The sequence below is a fragment of the Spea bombifrons genome, chromosome 3 (genome assembly GCF_027358695.1).
Source record: "Spea bombifrons isolate aSpeBom1 chromosome 3, aSpeBom1.2.pri, whole genome shotgun sequence".
Taxonomy (NCBI): Eukaryota; Metazoa; Chordata; class Amphibia; order Anura; family Pelobatidae; genus Spea; species Spea bombifrons.
The window spans coordinates 85114108-85130534 of NC_071089.1; the positions used below are offsets into that span (position 1 = coordinate 85114108).

General features: G+C 37.9%; 2 protein-coding genes across 2 annotated transcripts in view; one reads left to right on the forward strand and one right to left on the reverse strand.

Annotated features, from left to right (window-relative positions):
* The first annotated feature begins 993 nt into the window (after positions 1–993).
* Positions 994–4904, forward strand: PLAAT1 (phospholipase A and acyltransferase 1). The gene is made up of 4 exons (XM_053459094.1): positions 994–1262; positions 3087–3225; positions 3710–3978; positions 4641–4904. Exons 2-4 carry the CDS (start codon positions 3087–3089, stop codon positions 4740–4742), a joined length of 510 nt encoding a protein of 169 aa, XP_053315069.1. The 5' UTR covers positions 994–1262; the 3' UTR covers positions 4743–4904.
* Positions 4905–5813: 909 nt separating this feature from the next.
* LOC128483055 (probable cation-transporting ATPase 13A4) overlaps positions 5814–16427 on the reverse strand; it is a 33740-nt gene continuing 23126 nt past the window's right edge. The window contains exons 21-30 of the mRNA XM_053459092.1: positions 15613–15692; positions 14505–14547; positions 13878–13987; positions 13300–13396; positions 12481–12553; positions 11793–11967; positions 10723–10895; positions 9944–10032; positions 6966–7046; positions 5814–6347 (exon numbers count right to left, since the gene is read on the reverse strand). Coding sequence (XP_053315067.1) covers positions 6093–6347; positions 6966–7046; positions 9944–10032; positions 10723–10895; positions 11793–11967; positions 12481–12553; positions 13300–13396; positions 13878–13987; positions 14505–14547; positions 15613–15692 — 1176 coding nt within the window. The 3' untranslated portion in view covers positions 5814–6092. The remainder of the gene's footprint in view (positions 6348–6965; positions 7047–9943; positions 10033–10722; positions 10896–11792; positions 11968–12480; positions 12554–13299; positions 13397–13877; positions 13988–14504; positions 14548–15612; positions 15693–16427) is intronic.

The following is a 16427-nucleotide window of genomic DNA, read 5'->3' on the forward strand; positions in this document are numbered from 1 at the left end:
AACTATACATTGTACAGAGTCAGACCTCTCCTCGTCGGCACCTGCACAACATTAAATGATGCACTGTGCCTTTAAGACATGGAGTACCGGGATATGTCTAAATGGACTGGTTGAGGAGATCAAAGATCCCCACTGTAACTGGCCCAATAAGCAGCTCTATACCAGGGGGTGCTGATCACGCAAGGGCCTAGTTGGCTTAAGATAGGATCCTTCTCTGTTTCCACCTTAGAGAAACTCAAAGAAAAAATATGTTATCAAGTATTAACCCATACACACAACATACGTGACTGCTCACGAAGACACAAAATACACACAATTTCAGTAAGTATTGTATGTATTGTGACATCAATGGGCATAATCTCAATCTGGCAGTGTTGGCCTGATTTTGTGCTCATGATCACTTCTTACCATAGAAGGTGTGGAACATACTATATTATATAATTTGCGTAGCTTAAAGGAACAGTATAATGCCGTATGACTTAAAGGGACCACACAATGCACTAACACTTAAAGGGGCAGTCCATTGGCTCACGCAGCCCCAATAACAAGGGCTTTACTTTGTATAATCTTTAACATGCATTGTTTACCTGTAGTAAAAAAAAAATACCATGCAAAATTCTGCAGTTCCAGAGCTGCAGCATATATCACCCTCTGCCGCATGTACTTTGTGTCAATTCCAGATGTGTGGAGCATCATATCACTGCCAGGAAAGCAACAAGTGTATACAAAGAAAGCCATACTTGTCCTAGAAATAATACAAAATAATATATATATGTAATAATTAGTTATATAATATATATTATATATGTATTTATATATGTGTGTTTATTTATTTAGGAGGTACACAAGTAAGGCAGTTTAAGTCATAACAAACAAATGTAAATAAAAAAACTCTTAAACGTGTACGTGTTCTAAAGCTCACAATGTAAATTTGCAGGAAATCCTACCAAGCTCCGTGCACGGATGCGGGCATCAGAGGATGCATCGCCGCTTCTGCTCGTTACGGTATCCATCACGGACGCATTTATCTCCGCTCCACCTCACGTGACTGGGTACCACGCCGCTCCAGAAGGAGCTCTATTCGCCTGGATGTGGATACAGTGGTGGCCCGTGATTGGCTACCGGAAGCTGCCTGCTTTGCATGATAAAGGTGGCTAGTAACGGAGGGGCGTCCAGGTATAAGGTGCAAGTTTCCACCTGTGGCCCCAGACAGCACCGCTCCAGTGCATGGACCACGGAGATGACACGATCCGCTCCGACCGGTGAGTGATACTTAGTAACACTGTAGCATCTGATCGAAGGGCATCAATGAGTGGAGAGAGAGGTAGGGGGACTGGGAGATAATACTCCCTTCTCTAGGGTGAGTGATGTCACAGGCTGCTAAAATAACCGCATATAAAACACCGATCACCATACATCTGTACTTTGTAAGTTACAGGGTCCATTTAATTATAGGGCAGGGATTTCATTACATGTGTGATCAGAATACACATTCCTCTGTGTATGTGATTATATGAACTGCTATTATGGCTGTGAAAGCTTCATTTCATTTTATTTCACAAAGCCTACATTGTTTGCATTACCATACAACTAGCAATTCATCTATTAAACAGGAGTTCATTATGATGCAATCATGCCATTACACAGAGTCTGATTTGTGGTTTGTACCCTGTTATTATTATTTATTGATTTATATAGCACCATAATATTATATTAATAATATATTATAGCCTGTAGAGCGGACAAGCGATTATCATAGATGCATTTTTATTTTTTGTAAATCAACAATGGATCTAACAAATGAATGGTCTCTACATGGCCATGATAACTATAAGTATATAATGTAAATGGAGCATCATTTCTGCTGCAAGGATCACTTGTGGTGCATAAACCAGTTCTGTTTCCATGGTGATGGAATGCATCAATGCTCTGATGTGCTTTAGTAAATGTAAAGAAAATGTTCTTTGTTAGCAATGCCATAGGAAAAAAAATGCACATTTATACAAGATTCCAGAATCTCCCTATGGTTCTTTGTCCTTACCTCACCCTTTTGTGTGTATATTCTCCAGTGACTTCTATATACATTAGCAAGTTAGTACAGGGTAACAGACATCACATGTTTACCCCTAATATGTAAGCACACTGACATTTCACCATTCTGTCTTTACAATGTCATGAGTGTGCTTTGCTTGAATTTTCCATTTTATATATAGAAGATCAACAAATGTTTATGATGTGCAATTGTCTACAAATGTATATGATCCTTATGGACCTTTCAGGAATGTGATGGCAAGGTTCAGACAGGTTATGTTCATACAAATAAAGTTAGCTGTTCAAAAGAAAATGGAGCATGGTGCATGAACCAATGGGACCAGAACTCACTTTTATACTCATTTCACAAAATACATTTAAAATTGACACAATTGTATTTCTGGAATAAATAAATCAATTACAGAAATATGATGGAACCTGGCCAAGATGTAATGGCTTCCAACCTTATTTCCATCATTTAGAAATAATGCTAACCCATTTAGAGGAACATTCTTATTTGAAATATCAAAGATAACTATTGTTTCTCAGATAAACAATGTGCCGCTGCAAGGGTCCATTCCATAGCGAAGGGAGGCATATCAGTTGTAACCTAACGTCATGGTTATGGGCCAAATCCAACATTTTAAGTCAGCAATACCAGTTGCGTCCAGTTTTAGAATAAGGTCTTTGACCCATAACATTATTTTTGGCAAATATAACATATATATATTGGCTGAGAAATTAAAGTAAATCTACATGCAATGATGACTTGCAGTGGAAATTGTTTTTTTGTGGAACAAATAAACAAAAACAATGTGTTCCTTGTTGATCTAAATCTATATGAACATTTTTGACGTGTCTTTTAAAACCCACGAATTCCAGCTAAGAAGCACTTTGATCAAATTTGATGACAGATGAGAACCATTATTCGTGATGTAAAGATTCAAACCTTAATCTGTTCCTGGTATCATCTTAATTTTTTTAAATGTATATATATATTTTTTTTTAAACAAAACATTTATGCTGGCAAATTTTAATTATTTGGGTTTTTGCAGATGGCTTCGAATGATAACCGTAATGAGGAGATTCCTGAAAATCTCCAGCCTGGAGACCTGATTGAAATATTTCGACCGGCCTATCAACACTGGGCCCTGTACCTTGGTGATGGCTATGTCATTAATGTTGCTCCACTGGGTAGGACCTTTTGAAGTTTTGTTTATTTGTCAACCTGTCTTGCCCTATTCCTTTTTTGGCCACAATGACCACACTAATAGCACAAAACCGTTATCACATATGTTGCCACACACATTTTTCTAGAAGACCAGGGCATAAGATGTTAGTATTTTCTAGGAGGCCAGTTGCTGTCAAGAACCCTACATTCTACTCTTTATATTCTACTTGTAGAAGTTTGAAGGGATGGGCACATATTTATGTTGTTGGTTAAGGTAATTAAGGTAAGGGTCATTTTGTGTCGTAATTTGAGCTGTATTGGTTGGTATCTACAAACTAATGGCTCCTTTTTATGAACTTCTCACAGATAAAGGTCCTTGTTATGGATACTCTTCAAACCTATTCTATGCTATGAAAATGCAACACACATTGGGGAGCATCTGAATATGTTAAGAAAGGGTGATTTGCAGTTTGCACAATGGTTCACATATTCTATTTTCATTTACAGAGGAAACACCAGCTGCTTCTCTTTCAAGTGCCAAGTCTGTGTTTAGCAGGAAGGCCCTTGTAAAGATGCAGCTCTTGAAAGATGTGGTTGGAAATGATACTTACAAAGTAAACAATAAATATGATGATAAGTACACCCCACTCCCACCTGAGGAAATCATCCAGCGGGCAGAGATACTTATCGGTCAAGAAATATGCTATGACCTTCTGGGGAACAACTGTGAACATTTTGTGACACTGCTTCGCTACGGAGAAGGAGTATCTGAACAGGTATTACAATCTCTTTTCTGTTCTGCGCCATATAGGCAACATTTATTTAGTGTAATTCTGTTAAAAAAAAAAAACACATCAGAAAACAGATAGATGGTTACAGCCCAATATCAAGTGTTAATCCTAACCTAGGTATTAGGGTATTTCACAGGGGCTCAATTTATAAAAAGAGAGGATATGAAAGCAATACACTACACATTTAGTTCTTCCCTGTGTGGCGTTTCTGTATGTGGGGCGTGCCTGTTGGTCCAAGTGGTCACAGTTGCTCGGTAAGCGAAAGAGCAAGGTTTCAGTTGTTTTAGCTAAAATAGCAAATAGCGAAGCAAATTGAATTTGCTTTACTGATCACTGAAAGAAACAAATGGTCAGAACTGTTTGGCTGTCAGATTGTAATTTTTTAGACTAAACCAAAGATGTATAGTATACCATTACAATGATCTCCCATTCAATTACTGTACATCTTGCTTCTTCTGCTTCGGCTTTTTCTAGTTGCCAGCTTTTGCCACAATACTCAATTCAAAAGTGAATACAAACTAATCATTCAATAAGGAATATGAATGTTAAATTAGTTTAAAAAAAAAAAAAGTAAAATGTTACTTTTGAAATATATTAGGATTAGGTTTCATTCTAGGGAACCGATTATAGTAATCTTTCTTTTGCAGGCAAATAGAGCCATCAGCGCCATTGGATTTGTAACGGCTGCCGCTGGGGCCTTTTCACTTCTTGGCATATTCCAAAACAAATCCAGACAAGGACGCTATTAACAGAGAACAGAATAACAACCAGCACAATAACTGCCTAAATTAAACAGTGTGCACTCTTTACATACAATTTTAATTTATGAGATTATTTGTAAATCACAAGACCTTGCTTAATTTGTATATTTTCCAAAGCAAGATAAACAAAAAATAATTTTGATAATGAAATGAATGTGTGTTTCATTATTTGCTATGTGTTTCTTTTTAATTAAATTGTAAAGAAAGCATTAACTTTTTTCTTTAAAAATGGCATTTTGAGCTACCTTTTTTTTAAGCTTCTGTATGGTAAATCCAGGGGCCCGCTGAGGCATGTGCAATGGGAGTACTGTACCCAGGCTCCCTTTTGATTTATGCACCCCATGGGGTCATACAATGATTCAATACCTAGAGATAATAGTGCAGTAGCTTGCATTGTGATATGAGTGTATGCGTTAGTGTGAGAGTGAATGTGGGTATTGCTGCATCGTGTTAAAATGATCTGAACTGGGATGAACTGAAACGGAGATTACGACCCAGACCTTCTCGTCCAACATCAGTGCCTGACCTTACAAATGCTCTACTGGATGAATGGGCCACAATTCCCACAGAAACACTCCAAAATATTTGGAAAGCCTTCCCAGAAGAGTGAGTGTGTGTGTGTGTGGGGGGGTAACTACATATTAATGTCTATTTATTCAGACTGCAATGTCATTAAAGTCCCTGTTGTTGTAATGGTCAGGTGTCCCAATACTTTTGTCCATATAGTGTATAATGAAGAAAAGGTTGATGTGCAAAACACTGTGCACAACTGCCTTCTCGGTCTGGGTACATGATCTGGCAATGTAGCCAGTTAGTCAGACTACATCTTAATTTTTGTTCTTTAATCAGGATTCGGTCCTGAACCGGATCACGAGAGGGTAATGCACCCCAATGTCCGTGCATTAACACAAAACGACTCAGTAGCCCTGCTGGAAGACAGGCAACTGCTGGGAAAATTTACATTTCCACAAAAAAAAAATCACATTGACCAATCCCTGACAAAAAAACTGCCTCTAAAACACAAAACATTAAAAGCATAAGCAAGGCAAACACAAGCTATGGATTTCAATACTGTATCTTGTTATGGTTTTATTTCACAATTGGTGTTAAAGAAACATGCACACACAAGTACTTCTATAAGTTATCTTTTTAATGATATTAACACCTGTGCTGCAAATCTGAGTGAAATATGAATAAAAGTGAATTTGCATTATTTTGTATATTTTATTGCTCATTGGGTTTGGTTAAAAAAAAAAGCGCTTTCATATTTAGAGCAAAAAAATAATACATCACATACAGTTAGTTACGAATAGATGTCTTTGTCCCTCGTTAGTATTATTAAACAGGAAACATATTTTCTTTGGGCTCATAGATAGTTTTCTCTGTTAAATAATCAAAGGCTGGATTTTCATACATTTGTCCGTTGATGTACTCTCCGCGGGTTCCGTGGCTAAGGTAGTCTGTCCGGTTTTCTGGAGGCCAGTTTGTGTCTTTTTCCAGCATTCTTTGCAACCTCTTATACTGACTTTTTGATTTGTAGTTGAAAATCCTCTTTATTGTTAACCATAAATTTCTGTTCTCAATGAAAGCCTCCTGAGAAAAACAAATGCATTTTAATAAATTACCGTGCTTGAAACTATATTTTGGTATTAACCAGTCAAGTCATGTTCATACCAAACATCTTAAAAAACGGCCAATGTTAACACTGCTATGGCAATGGACACAATCAGTCCATAGGCCAGAAATATATATGCATACCCGGAAACTGGGAGTCCCAAATATTCACACTTTAATAGTTCATCATTAGGTCTAGACTGATGATAACCAAGCAGCCCTGGCTGCCAAATGATGTTTGTGTGGCCACTGGCTGGATACGGTTTTGTACTGACACAGACTGTAGCCACGCATATGCAGCCAGTAGCCACACACTGCAGCGGCCCACTCGGAACTTGCCCAGTGTGCCAGATTGTAATTACAATCTGTCTCTACTATACCCCCCCCCTCTTATTACATATCTTTTGTTAACTATACATTTACATAAACTGCACATCTTCGTAGTATCCTATATTTATTTTTCTTATGATACTTGATAGAATTGTCAAAATTAGCTAAGTTTGTTAAGTGTCAATAAACTGTTACCAAAAGTTATCAAATCATTCATATTATTACTCTCTATATAATAATTGTTAATAATGTTAAAAATAATAATACCTCAACAATGTAGCTAACGGCAAACAGAACAGCCACCATAATAAAGACGTTGCCCCTCCAGTAATATGGTGTACAGATCAGCTGTGGAGAGAGTGCAAAAGAGACCACTTTTAAGTAGAAATGGAAAATGTCACACTTCTGGAGAACCAGCTTTCAGATAGACCCCATGCAGTTAATCAAGACTAACTTCACAACGACAGTGATGTATTATGCCTAGGATGGCAGGTCTAGGGGGCTGGTGATTCCCCCTGCTGCAAAATCTTGAGGCAGACCATCCTCTTGGGTGATCAGGACCCCCAGTATGCCACTGGGCCGGTTACAAAAGATCTCTGATCTCCCCAACCTCCCCATTAATATCAGTAGAAAAACCAGTGTGGGATACACATTTTCCTGTACGTTTTTCCATGGGGATGGCAGAATTTTGTCCAACTTTATAAGAAACCTGAATTGTTGACTCATCATATACCATAATGGGTATAATAGCTGTATTCCCCTTAAATTAATCTTTTGTATAATCAGAATATTTGCTGTGAAACTACAGTAATGTCTTCTCCAACTTCCCAGCTTCTTTGCTTGCACAAGGTGCATACTGGTGAGAACATGTGTTATACTCCTTAGTACCAGCCAGCTTCAATGCTGGCTTGAACAAAGGTTTCTCACACTGAAATAGTCTAATAAGACCCCCTCAAACACGCACTGAAAGCACTCTTGTTAATCTCAGTGTTAGAGCTTCACTGTCAGTGATTAGCTGCTAACAGTTTATGCAGAAATTGGGCAATAGAGGGAGAGGCAAATGCATTTTGCTTTCTTACGAAGTACTTGAATATGAATCCTTCATAGGTATAGGAGATGTATGGGGCAGTGGAATGACCGTTTAAAAAATAGGGTAGAGATAACAAGGTGGATTATTCAATATAGATCCTGAGAACGGAAAGTTACAGTATCTCACAAAAGTGAGTACACCCCTCACATTTTTGTAAGTATTTTATTATATCTTTTCATGTGACAACACTGAAGAAATGACACTCTGCTACAATATAAAGTAGTGAGTGTACAGTGAATTTGCTGCCCCTCAAAATAACTCAACACACAGCCATTAATGTGTAAACCTTGGCAACAAAAGCGAGTACACCCCTAAGTGGAAATGTCCAAATTGGCCCCAAAGTGTCAATATTTTGTGTGGCCACCATTTTCTTCCAGCACAGCCTTAACCCTCTTGGGCATGGAGTTCACCAGAGCTTCACAGGTTGCCACTGGAGTCCTCTTCCACTCCTTCATGATGACATCACAGAGCTGGTGGATGTTAGAGACCTTGTGCTCCCCCACCTTCCATTTGAGGAGGCCCCACAGATGCTCAAAGGGTTTAGGTCTGGAGACATGCTTGGTCAGTCCATCACCTTTACCCTCAGCTTCTTTAGCAAGGCGGTGGTCGTCTTGGAGGTGTGTTTGGGGTCGTTATCACATTGGAATACTGCCCTGCAGCCCAGTCTCCGAAGGGAGGGGATGATGCTCTGCTTCAGTATGTCACAGTACATGTTGCATTCATGGTTCCCTCAATGAACTGTAGCTCCCCAGTGCCGGCAGCACTCATGCAAGCCCAGACCAGGACACTCCCACAACAATGCTTGACTCTAGGCAAAACACTTGTCTTTGTACTCCTCACTTGGTTGCCGCCACACAAGCTTCACACCATCTGAACCAAATAAGTTTATCTTGGTCTCATCGGACAACAGGACATGGTTCCAGTAATCAATGTCCTTAGTCTGCTTGTCTTCAGCAAACTGTTTGCGTGCTTTCTTGTGCATCATCTTTAGCAGAGGCTTCCTTCTGGGACGACAGCCATGTAGACCAATTTGATGTATGGTCTGAGCACTGACAGGCTGACCCCCCCACCCCTTCAACATCTGCAGCAATGCTGGCAGCACTCGTACGTCTATTTCCCAAAGACAACCTCTGGATATGACGCTGAGCATGTGCACTCAACTTCTTTGGTCGACCATGGCAAGGCCTGTTCTGAGTGGAACCTTTCCTGTGAAACCGCTGTATAGTCTTGCCGACCGTGCTGCTGCTCAGTTTCAGGGTCTTGGCAATCTTCTTATAGTCTAGGCCAGGGGTGTCCAACCTGCTGCCCTCAAGCTGCTGCAGGACTACATCTCCCATACTCCTCAGCCAGCCCCTTAGCTGAAAGAGCATTATGGGATATGTAGTCACCCCTGGTCTAGGCCATCTTCATGTAGAGCAACAAGAATTCTTTGCCACGGATCTTCCACTGACCAGTATTAGAGAGTATGAGAGCAGTAACACCAAATTTAACACACCTGCTCCCCATTCACACCTGAGACCTTGTAACACTAACGAGTCACATGACACCAGGGAGGGGAAATGGCTAATTGGGCCCAATTTGGACATTTCCACTTAGGGGTGTACTCACTTTTGTTGCCAAGGTTTAGACATTAATGGCTGTGTGTTGAATTATTTTGAGGGGACAGCAAATTTACACTGTTATACAGGCTGTACACTCATTACTTTACATTGTAGCAGAGTGTAATTTCTTCAGTGTTGTCACATGAAAAGATATAATAAAATATTTACAAACATGTGAGGGGTGTACTCACTTTTGTGAGATACTGTATAATAGTTGTCCCCAGATATACACGTAGTTTTTAAATAAATATAAACAGCTCAGTATTTCTAGGGTCACGTGTTTTAAAAAACCCACATTGAATTTGGAAAATACCCCAGAGAAAAATGTTTGATGTATGAGAACAAAGGCATCACTGAAATACAGAATGTGGCGGCAGATAAGAACACTTTGGCCCTTCTAGTCTGCCCGTTCTTCCTGATGTAAAGACTATCAGGCGACACGCAATTAAAGAATTACTTTCACTTATACACAGTCATCTTTCACGGAAAAATTTTAGAATCCAGAAATAAAATGACAAGGATGGAAGCTGAAAGCTGACTTTTTTGGTACTTACCTCCATGGCCTGGTATACACTTTCAATATCAGCAAAGTAAACAAATATATAGGCCGCCAACTGCGCAGCAATCATGAAGGAAAACACATCTATCACACAAAAAAACACGATAAAAATTAGGTGCTGTACAGACTTTCTTTCTAGTTGCATCTAGGCTGTAATTAGTAAACATGGGGTAGGGGCTATAACAGTGAATATGACATATGATGACTTAATGTATAATATAAGGTAAAAATAGGACTTTTTTTATAAACAAAAGTTCTGCTCTTTTCAAACCTCCTACAAACACATGCAGGTAATAATCTTCATTTTTCCTGATGTACCAGAAATACAAAACAATACAGAAAAAAAAACCCAAGATGATAGTTTACAAACAGGTTGTAAATCAGAACAATCCCTCATGATTTCGGACCATTGGTAGGTATGCTCTTAACAGTATACCATGAAAACATAGGTCATAGTGACATCGTATAGCAGCAACTCTTTGCAATCTGCCCTTTAAGGAACTAGGATTTCAACCTGCCACGCACTGGTTCAAAATATTACCTTGCTCAATATGTATTAGTCAAGAAGAGCTTTAGTATATGAAGGATTCACTATACGCCATTTCCATGGCTCATCAAAAGATGGTTTAGATAGCATTTAAAATATTGCCGTTTAGCAATATAAATAAATAAAAACATTTTGTTAAATTAATATTCAAATTGTTTTTTAATAATAAATTATTCTTTGTTACAATGATGGATAGACCACACAAATGTTTCTGGACGTATACTTACAGTTTGCATACAATGGTTGTCTGAAAGGTTTTCCCTTGGAGAACACAAATTCCACAATGATGAGATTCATCCCACTTATGAACCACATTGTGGTGCTTAAAAAATTTTGATTTGCTAGGGGTTCTTTTTCTTCTGTATTAGTAAATGCAGTGTGGTTTGGTGGGAGACAAGCACTAAAAAATAAATAAAAACACAACTTTAATGTTAATAGATTGTTCCTTCCAGGAAATTATTATTGGACTATGTATTTTCATTTAAATTAATATATTCATTTAATTTGCCCCTTGTTTAAATACTTTATCTTTTTTCTGAACAGAAGTAGACAGTCATTCTGATCTGTTGACCCTTGTATTTTTACCAGTATCCCATGGAGCCCCAATAACAAAAATGCATATTAGTTTTTGGAACTCACAAGCCAGCCCTGCATAGTCTACATGCGCTTTAGCAAGCACAAGACGTGTTCAGAACATCTCCTCCAAGCTTAGTTCCTGGGAGGCAGGAAAAAAGCAAATGCATTTAGGGGATTTCAGCAGAATAATGTATTTGCAAGTGGGGCTAAATGAAAAACAAAATGGATTACTTAGCCGTCATATTTATTTAAGTGGCTGTAGTCTTCTTTTAAGGGAATATTCCAAATATTGGTTTCATTATAGACTTTGAATTTACATCATTGGTATGATTTGGTTGTCCAGTTGATGTGTTTCGATTGTTTCTGTTGCATATTGTTAGGCCTGGATTTATCTTTTTGTTGCTTCATTTTTATTCAAGTTTACATTTTTATTATATTACTTATTAAAACACTGCTGATGGGGGATATTCTTTAGATAATTGGTCCTATCGTACTATAATTGCAAAAATCAGATGACAGTGTGGTGGATAATCCTCTAGTCATGATTTCCTTTTTTTCTTAGTCAAGATATACTTTGTCTCAGAACTACTACTTCATTGGAAAAACAACGAGTAAGAACAAAAGAACAAGATTAATTTTGAGCGATCCTTTCTGTCCTACTTGCTACATTGCTTTTATACTCATGGTCAGTTACTTTAAAATTAGACATGCTTAATATTACCTAAAAATATCTGTTTCATTGTACCACGGCTGTTGCTGAACCAATGTGAAACCGATAGTTTGTACTATGAGACTGAATATGAAATTTAAGACCATAGACAGTAACAGAGGAGGTGAAATAAGCTGTCCAGCAGGTCGGTATGGAGCCAATACAGGAGCTGGACCAGTTAAACTCACTGCAAAATAGAAAAGAAAATACAAAGATTTCCATAAAATTTCAGAACAAAAAGTTATCATAACATACAATTATGTTATTTAGTTGGTTGCCTAAAGGCACTGGTCTTGTGTAGGGTGTCACTGGTAGATATTTCAAGTGTAGGTCAATCATGCATTACTTGCTGCATGGTCACGAGTGGCAGACCGCACCGGGCCACCTCTGCTAACATACATTTTTCACGTGATGTAGCTCTTAATTATGTACAGAAAAAAACAGTAAAAATGCCATTATACCAGCACCAGTAATCAATATAAAATATAATACAAAAATGACTGTAGTTCTATTTAATGTAAGTAAGCACCTTGCTTACTCTTAACTTATGCAAACTGCCTTTTTATTTATTCTGCATAAATATAAAAAAAAACATGGATTAGCTATAAAGACACCAAAAAAGAAGCTGACCAACAAGCGCAAAGCATGAAAAAGTTATTTATATCATTCTAGTATGAGTAATGGATAGTAAGACACTCACTCGTTAGCGACACTGTTATAGTGATAGCCACATCTTGCATCAAGTAATGACGGTTTCCTAAAATGGTTTGTTCCTGAAGGGGAGAAAATATACAAAGATACCAATTTTTAAGATGAGAGGCAGTAAAAAAAGTACTAAATTGCAGAAAAGAAAACTTTTCTCTAGCACACACCACCCAGTGGCATTTTCCACTCTACGTCGAATAGAGATATGAGGTCATGTCTGAGTGCTCAGCAGAGGAAGGCAGTGTGGACATAAGTGGAAGCTGGTGTGCTACCCAGGGCAGCCCCCCACATAATATATGATAGGTTTTTGTACAGATTACTGGAAAATTATACAAAAAAGGCTCGAGGCCTTCTGGGGACGTAAGTGAATTTTCTTTTTGTGTTTTGGGGCCCTGGTTGCATTAATAAATAAATAGAAAAGGATAGTTCCACACTTTTTATAGATAACTTAGGGTTTTTTTTTTAATTATAAAATCGATCTGTCATCTAAGGGAATCCTGTATAAATCAGCAGAGCATAAAAGGGATTGTAACTTGCATTAAAAGGTTTTAAATTGGAATATCAGTTGTATGTTATGTTTAAATGCATATTTATAACCTTTGCATGGTTGGATGCCTTTGACATTTTCTTCCTAAGTAGCTGATTTTTTTGGTATACTTAAAACAAGTTTCAAATAAATAGTAATACAATTAGCAATAAATACATGTTTTATAGGTACAGATAATGCCCTTCAAAAAGCAATCGACTCATTTCAGAACGGTGTCCGCTATTTGTATTGATATACTTTGAAAACAGTATGAAAAAGGAAGCATACCCAAAAGAGAAGCATCAAACATATAAGCTCAATCATGGCGTACATCGCTACGTACTTAAACACACAAAAAGATGTAACGAGGCAGTTTCTTCCTTCCCTAGTTGAAAAAAAGGACATAGTTGAATAACACTGTAAGCAACAGAAATGCACATTAAATGCAATTAAATGACCAACATTGTGAAATTTGGGTACTAGAGGTACTAGAGGTCCATAGGGCAAGGCAACAACTGAAGTACAAGGTGAGCCTCCGACAAGGACAAAGGAGGGGAGAAGCTCTGATACAAAAAGTTGGTGAAAGAAACTGGAGAGAGACACCGAAGCAGGGTAAGAAGAGTCATAAGGTGAGGAAAGAAGAACTAGGATCTCCCTACAGGGATAGGGGAGTTGGGAGGAAAAAGACTGGATAATAAGAATGGAAGAGAAGTGTGAGAAGGTTGAAGTGACAAAGAAGGGTTGAAAGTTGTGAAGATTTAACTAAAGCCATTTAGGAATGGAGAGGTTAGGTATGGAATGGGGCAAAGGACTAGAAAATAGGAAGGTGCGTGCATGTTCACTTAATTCTACTTGGATTCACTCACTTTATTAGCTTTGGAACACATTCAATATTGGGAGTTTTCGATGTAAAGGGAGACGCCACTGATGCTTCTAACTCTGACAAAGAGATACCAGCATGGGCCACTTTCAAAGCCTGTAAAACAGAGTCACAGTGTTATAAGGTTAAAGAGTTAAAAACCAAAGTAGAGGTTCAAAATATTGTATGTAATTTGTGATTTGGAGTCTTGTATGTAGTATTTAGGTCTGCATTGTTATTAATGCTGTTGACAATTTCTACTAAAAACGAGCTACATATTGTAGTTGAAATAAGGGCCGCTCAGAGTTCTTGAAACCATGTGTAAATCTAAACCTTATTCTATGAATGCTCTATTCCAACAAAAGATATTGTATACACCTATACAAACTGCTTTTTCCTCGGGAACAATACTATAAGAACACACACACACACAGCAAATCCGCAATGTTATTATTTGATACTAGTAATAAAGATAACACAATGTACATAAACAGGGATTAAAAACATAATGAAAGTACTGAAACGAAACCTTAAATACCATATAGTACTCTACATATATAAATACTTACATCTGAGCAGGACAGCAGCTTACTTTCTAAACATGATTTGTATATACATATTAGAAGGTACTCACCCCACAGTCATTTGCACCATCTCCACACATACCTGCATAGTAACTATGAGAAATACCAGATGATTAGATCCATTAAATATTAATAATGCCTGTGGTTATTCCACAAAATGCTTAATGCAGAGTTACGAGTAATCATACTAAATGAAATGCATCTTTCACAGCAACATATGCAGCTCTTAGACAATAAAAATAAAATATTTAAATGGCTTTGTTTGATGCTCTAATATGCTGCTCTTGGCCTGCTACATAATCTTTTATACTTTTTTATTTTATTTTTTATTCCACACATAGCCACCAGGGTAATGGCACTACAGACAGTATTTAACACATGACTGGATCCTTTATGTGCTTCTGATATGGATTTTCTATGTATTACTACAGGGCTGCATTGGATAAAACTGTACAGGGCACATTGAACATGTTGCATATGTAATGTGTTTTAGGCTACTATATGTGTTTGCTAGCCTTTCCTGGACAGCATATAGAGACTTTGAATCAAAATGCATTTAACCTGCTCAGTGACGCAGTACATTACTCTTTCATATGCTACTGAAAGGGGCCATTGAATATAATACATTGAAAAGCCAGGAATGTGCTATCGTAAACAACAAATCAAAAGCGATAGATAGCCCAGATTCCCATCAGAAGTGGTAGAGGCTAAAACAGTGATGGGATTTAGAATTGCATGGGATAAACAAAGTTACATCATAAGTCTTTACATCACAAAAAATGGACAGACTCTTAACTGCCATCAAATTCTATGTTCCTATGTGTCTAAGTTTATTAAACAATCACAGATATAGGGAGGGCATCCGATTGAGTCCTGAAAATAAGGCAAGCTAAGCTTACATACTGCTTTCAAGTTGTATATATTTGCAAGTTTTTTGACAATGAATAGTTCCATTAGATTACTTATATAGGAATATCAGTTGTTATGAAGGAGTTCCTTTATGCTGCCTATCAGTGGAGTCAGGACTGTAGAGCTTAAGGGGAATGTCAATCATTTTTATTCATAATTATTTTGTTTCACTTTGCACTTTGGTACATCACCAATAGCAACAATAACCACAAAACACTTACTAATCTTTGCTGCATTGTTTTAACTTACTCTATTTTTTGGAATTCTTCAATTAAATTCGATTTTTGACCAGGACTCATTCTAGCGAAAATGGTTCCATTGAGAAGAATCTGCAAAAATATAAGCATGTGATGGGAGTTTTTCTACAATACTAATTTTTCATCTGTAAATGCTAAGTGTAAATCTGTAAGTGTGGCAGGTTATGCAAATATAAAATTGTTATTAAATTATTAGAGAAAGAGACATGACTAAGCATGTTTGTGAGCATGTGGTGTTAAAGGGGATGTGTTAGTGTATACTGTGTGGCAAAGTAATGGACTCTGTCTACATAAGTGGCAGATTGGAACGCTCATTATTCCCAGCATGGGGAGGGTTAATTGCTGGAGGTCAGCAAGGTGGAGCCAATTAACCTGCACTCAGGTGGTTAAAAGGGCGGCCGTTAGAGCCATTAGTTGTCTGGGAATAGGGTGAGAGGCAGGCAAGCCAGAGGCCCTCAGACTGTATCAAAAGGATTTGTTTTTGTTTTGGTTTATTTACACTATGAAGTGCATTGCTGTGGACTGTACAAATCTGCAATAAACCACATCTTGCTTTTATTCTGCTGGTGTTCGGAGTTTCTTGTTTTGATCGGGCCATCCTGCTACAAGTGGTGTCAGAAGTGGGATATTGCTGTTTGAAACCTGTATCAACATGGAGGATGTTTTAAAGGCCCTCCTGCATGCTACTACAGTGCAACAGGAAACCAACCGGCTGATAACTGCTCAGATGGGAGCTATGATGGAAGCACAGCAAGAGGACAGGATTGTCCTAAAAGAGATTGTACAGCAACTCTCAAAAACTACCAC

Bases quoted from the DNA above. Each gene is read 5' to 3' on its own strand.
- PLAAT1 (XM_053459094.1), top strand. From the start codon at position 3,087: ATGGCTTCGAATGATAACCGTAATGAGGAGATTCCTGAAAATCTCCAG. The intron at 3,226-3,709 runs GTAGGACCTTTT...TTTCATTTACAG, and splicing joins CATTAATGTTGCTCCACTGG to AGGAAACACCAGCTGCTTCT. The intron at 3,979-4,640 runs GTATTACAATCT...TTTCTTTTGCAG, and splicing joins GAGAAGGAGTATCTGAACAG to GCAAATAGAGCCATCAGCGC.